Source organism: Galeopterus variegatus, unplaced genomic scaffold (genome assembly GCF_000696425.1).
Source record: "Galeopterus variegatus unplaced genomic scaffold, G_variegatus-3.0.2 Scaffold1889, whole genome shotgun sequence".
NCBI lineage: Eukaryota > Metazoa > Chordata > Mammalia > Dermoptera > Cynocephalidae > Galeopterus > Galeopterus variegatus.
This window is the reverse complement of record NW_007728000.1, coordinates 143921-149398: the sequence shown is the minus strand read 5'-3', so window position 1 is coordinate 149398 and position 5478 is coordinate 143921. Positions and strand designations below refer to the sequence as shown.

The window sequence follows — 5478 nt, the reverse complement described above, 5'->3', positions numbered from 1 at the left end:
CTTACTTGGCCTTTGTTTTCTCGGGCTGCTCGCTCGATCCTGCAGTGCGGCTTGGGCGCTCTCAGGAATCTTCTTTTGTGACGGCCCAAAAACCTCGAATCTGTAGTTGCTTTTTCGTCGATGTAGGTTAGTTGTTCAAAGATTTATTCGTTTTTTGTTGCTCTTGGAAATGCAGATAGTACTCTGGTATCACAGCGTACACTTCTCAGGGTCGCGCTGTCTCCTGGCACGGCCGCTCCAGACCCATTGCCATCTTGAGTCTCCTTCAAATATTATTTTAAATATCAATAACATTTATGTAATAGTAAGTATAAGCAGAAATGTTTGTTTAAGGTTTTTATTGTAGTAAAATATAGGAAACATATAATTTGCTATTTTTAAGTTTCAGTGGTATTTAGGATATTCACAATCTTGTGCAACCATCACCACTGTCCATCTCCAGAACTTTTTTGCTGTTCTAGACGGAAACTGTCTACCCGTTAAATAGTAACCCCCATTGCTACCTCCCTCAGCCACTGGTAACCATTATTATAATTTCTGTCTCTTTGAACTTACCTATTCTTCATATAAGTGGAATCATACAGTATTTATCCTTTTGTGTCTGGCTTATTTCAAGGTTCATCAAGATTGTGGCATATATCAGAATTTTATCCCTTTTTAAGGTTAAAAAATATTTCATTGTGTATATATGTACACCACATTTTGTTTATCCATTCATCTGTCAATGGATATTTGGTTTGTTTCCATCTTTTGGCTTTTTTGTATAATGCTGCTGTGAACATTACTGTACAAATATCTGTTCATATTCTGCTTTAATTCTTTTGGTCATATACCTAGAAGTGGAATTCCTGGGTAATATGGTATTTCTATGTTTAATATTATGAGAAACTGCCCAACTGTTCTCCACAGAGGTTGCACCATTTTACATTTCCACCAGCAGTGCACAAGGGTTCCAGTTTTCTCTACATCCTTGCTCATACTTGTTTTTCTGTTTTTTGTTTATAGCCATTCTAATGGGTATGAAGTGCCTATATCTTTGGTTTGCATTTTCCTAAATGACTAGTGATGTTGAACATCTTTTCATGTGCTTATTGCCATTTGCATATCTTTGGAGAAATGTTTATTCAAGTCCTTTGCCCATTTTTGAATTGGGTTTGTTGTTGTGGTTGAGCTTAGGAGTTCTTTGTTTTGGATGTTAATCCCTTATCAGATATATGATTTGCAAATATTTTTTCTTGTTCCGTGGGTTGTCTTTTCACTCTTTTGATAATGTCCTTTGACGTGCAAAAGTTTTCAATTTTGATGAAGTTCATTTTATTTACTTTTTCTTTTGTTCTCTGTGGTTGTGGGTATCTTATCCCAAAAATCATTGCTAAATCCATTGTTATGAAGATTTTCCCTAATATTTTCTTCTAAGAGCCATATATTTTTACCTCGTTGGTTCAGGTCTTTGATGCATTTAGAGTTAATTTTTGTGTAAGGTGTAAAGTAAGAGTCTTATCTTCGTTCTTTTGCATGTCGATATGTAGTTTCTCCGCAACATTTGTTTAAAAGACCAGAAATAATTTTTTTAAAGAAGCAAATTACTGTGCTGAGTGTTAATGCATTCATGTAAAAAAAGTTCGTGGTCAAATTCCATTGCATGTCCCCCCATGTATAAGGATAGATCTTAGTAGTTGTGTTAAAGAATTTGTTCTTCATGGAGCTACTAGAGTGAAATATGAAAACAAAGTTTTCATTTAAACGAGTTCGGCTTAGTTTTCTAAATTTAAGAATAATCTAGGAGAAATGCTAATTATTTTATCTCTTTATTTTAGTGATAAAAATAAACAGATAAAATACTTTCCCCTCTGTCTTTTTAAAAATTTCTTCTTCAGCAATGTTAGATATAAAAATTCAGAAGTTTTATTTCCTTTTTCAAGTGATAATATATCTGTAACCATTTCAAAATATTATTTCCTCTTGTGAATCTGTGAATGCTAGTTTTCCTCTGCTTCCACCTGTATGCCAGCAAGAAGCTTAGTTTCAACTAAATAAGGAAAGTTTTATTTTAAATATTATGACAAAAGTAGTATGTGCTCATACACATATTTAGAATACACTAAATTTAGGAAAACATTAAAGTATATAAAATAAGAAGTAGAAAGTTTTCACCTTCCTCTCACTCCCTAGAGAAGTATGTATGGCTATCTGCATGTGCAGGCATGCACCGCATAACCACGTTTTGGTCAACAATGTACTGAACATATGTCAGTGGGGAGTACCAGGTAGCCTAGGTGTGTAGTAGGCTGTACCATATAGGTTTGTGTAAGTATACTCTATGAAGTTTGCAAAACAATGAAATCACCTAGTGATGCGTTAAGAAATGCATAACTGTGTATTAAAATATATATACTTTTTACATGTGTCTTTTTAGCTTACCTTTCAAATTGAATATATCATAGGTTTGCATTTCTGAACATACAACTCTTTCAATACTATTAAATTGCTTCATGCATAGTATTCAATTTTTTTTTTTTCTTTTAAAAGATGACTGGTAAGGGGATCTTAACCCTTGACTTGGTGTTGTTAGCACTACACTCTCTCAAGTGAGCTAACCAGTTGGCCATCCCTATATAGAGATCCGAACCCTTGGCCTTGGTGTTATCAGCACCACACTCTCCCATGTGAGCCACGAGCTGGCCCTATAGTATTCTATTTTTAAGAGCAAGGTGCTGGCTGGTTACAGTGTGATGTTATGACACCAAGGTCAGGGGTTCCTATCCCTGAACTGAGCAGCTGCCAAAATAAATAAATAAATAAAATGTTTGTACCATTTCTCATACAGATGCACACAAGCAGCAATCATTTATTTCTTCTTCTAATGTTGGACAGTTATTCCAGATTTTTACTGGTATAAGTAGTGCTGCATTGACTTTTCTTTTATTTTTATTTTTGGCAGCTGGCTGGTATGGGGATCTGAACCCCTGACCTTGGTGTTATAAGGTTGCGTTCTGTTTTAATGTGCATTCTAGTCTTTGAGCATATTTTGAGAAATACCAAGAATTGGAATTGTGTCAAAGGGTAATGCAGATTTTAAAATTTGAACTAAATTAATTATAAAAAGATATACAGATGGTATGAAATTCAAAATGTATAAAGAGATGTAAATCAAGAGAAACTTTCACCCATTCACTACTGTCCCCTGCCACTTATGTTCTCTTCCTGAAGATGAGTCTGTGCGTGAGGATGTGTGTGCGTGTGTGTATAGAAGAGCTGGGTCAAAAGTTACTTATGTTTAAAATTTTGATAGATGTTGCCAAATTGCCCTCCTTGAGCTAGATAGGCTTCTAATTGGAATTGATTCAGATATGTAATAGTGATCAAAGTTGTATACATGGGCTTACATGTACAATGAGTCATCTAGTACCTTTGTCTTTTGAGTTGTGTGGTTGGTTTGTATGCTCATTATTAGTTTATAGTTTGAGAATTTGCATATCTCATGGGATAAGTAGCCACAAACAATGTCTAATTGGAATTTTTAAGACTTGATTGTGTATATTTGATTCACATCTATCTTTGTCTTGAAAATTGCTTTCTGCTTTTGTATTAAATATTTTAAGTACAATAAATTTGCAGATTTCCACAGTTATTGACACTTGGCTCTGAGATTACCTTCAAGAGGTGCAATTCTTTATAATGTGAGATGTAGAAAAGGGAAGAATAAATGATAAATGATTTCTCCTCCCCCCAGTGTAATTCTGATTCTGAAGATATAGGGTTTAGCTAGGATGCTTGAGACTGAAGAAAGCTTGGAGTAATTGTATTACAAAGATTATTAACTGCTTGAGAGAAGGCCTTTGCCTTTCTTCTTAAGAAAGAAGCTAACTTTGAGTAGATTTCTGCTTATGTTAATTCTTAACTAATTTGCAGAGCTTGCTTATTTTGGGGAAGCACAGTGGTGTGTGGAGAGACCACATAAATGTGTGTTTGTATTTTGTATTCACTTTGCATTAGCTCTGTGACTTTGAATAGGTTATTTAACCTTTCTGTGCCTCAGCTTCCTCATCTTTAAAATAAATGTGAGTAGCATCTGCTTCACATTATTGACAGAGTTAGAGATAATGTATGTAAAGCACCCAGCTTTGCTTGGCAATGAAGGAAACCTATAACATGGTAACTTCTGTATTTAGCTGTTATGAACACATAAGAACCTATTATAAAGTTAATACTTTTTTAGTACCTAGTGAATTATTATTGATCAAATTTCCTAACACACCCATTCTTTGTTTCTATTTTTCCTATAGGGTGAACTGCCCCATGATCAAGATGTGGTAGAGTATATAATGAATCAGCCAAATGTTGTTCCACGAATCAATTCTAGGATTTTGACAGCAGAGCGAGAGTACCTGGATTTAACAGTGAATAGTAAGGAGCATTTCAGGAACAACTTTGGGCTTTTTTGATTTGTGTTTCAGAATCTTTATATTTACTGGGTTATAATGTTCAGAAGATAACACAATTTTATGTTTAACTCATTGCACCTTGAGTTCATAATATGAGCTTCTAAAAATTCACAAGAATTTCCTTCTAAAGAAGAGAAATTCTTCCTGGGTAAAATCTTGTACAGTTTGAGAAATATTCAGTGCCATTTAAATGACAACTAACCAGGCATTAGATGATAAGAATGCACCTGTTGTTGGCTTCCTTACAGTCATAAAACAGTGAAGCAGTTCTCCTTTCTTCATTCTCTTTCCAGAGTCAGTCAGCAGTAGTGTCAACAAATATCTCAGCTTATTTCCCTGGGAAACTAAGAATGCTTTTTTAAAACATAGAAGCTTCATTGAGATATAATGTACATGCCATAAAACTCAACTTTTTAAAGTGTGCAATTTGTTGGTTTTTAGTATATTCTCAAAGTTGTGCATTCATCACTACTATCTAATTTTAGAACTTTATCATTACCGCAGAAATAATGCATGCACCCATTAGTAGTCACTCTCCATTCCCCCATTTCCTATTCCCTGGAAATCATTAAACTGCTTTCTCGTGTCTATGGATTTGCCTATTCTGGACATTTCATATAATTGGAAGCCTTTGTGTCTGGCTTCTTTCATTTAGCATGTTTTTAAGGTTCATTCATGTTGTAGTATATATCAGTATTTCATTCCTTTCTATGGCTGATTGATTTATTATATGGATAGTCCACGTGTGTTTATTCCTCTTTCGATAGACATTTGAGTGTTTTCCACAGGAGTACCTTTAAAATGCTAGATATGGGGCCGATCCTGTGGCTCACTCGGGAGAGAGCGGCTCTCCCGCTGCAGGTTTGGATCCTATATAGGGATGGCCGGTGCGCTCACTGGCTGAGTGTGGTGCGGGCGACACACCGATCCTGTGGCTCACTCGGGAGAGAGCGGCTCTCCCGCTGCAGGTTTGGATCCTATATAGGGATGGCCGGTGCACTCACTGGCTGAGTGTGGTGCGGGCGACACCAAG

The 5478-nt window shown here is 35.6% G+C and overlaps 1 protein-coding gene across 2 annotated transcripts in view; it reads left to right on the top strand.

The window, feature by feature from the left end:
• UGGT1 (UDP-glucose glycoprotein glucosyltransferase 1) overlaps nt 1–5478 on the top strand; it is a 120978-nt gene that overhangs the window by 64061 nt on the left and 51439 nt on the right. For both annotated transcript variants that reach the window (XM_008579456.1, XM_008579455.1), the window contains exon 19: nt 4287–4407. In XM_008579456.1, coding sequence (XP_008577678.1) covers nt 4287–4407 — 121 coding nt within the window. The remainder of the gene's footprint in view (nt 1–4286; nt 4408–5478) is intronic.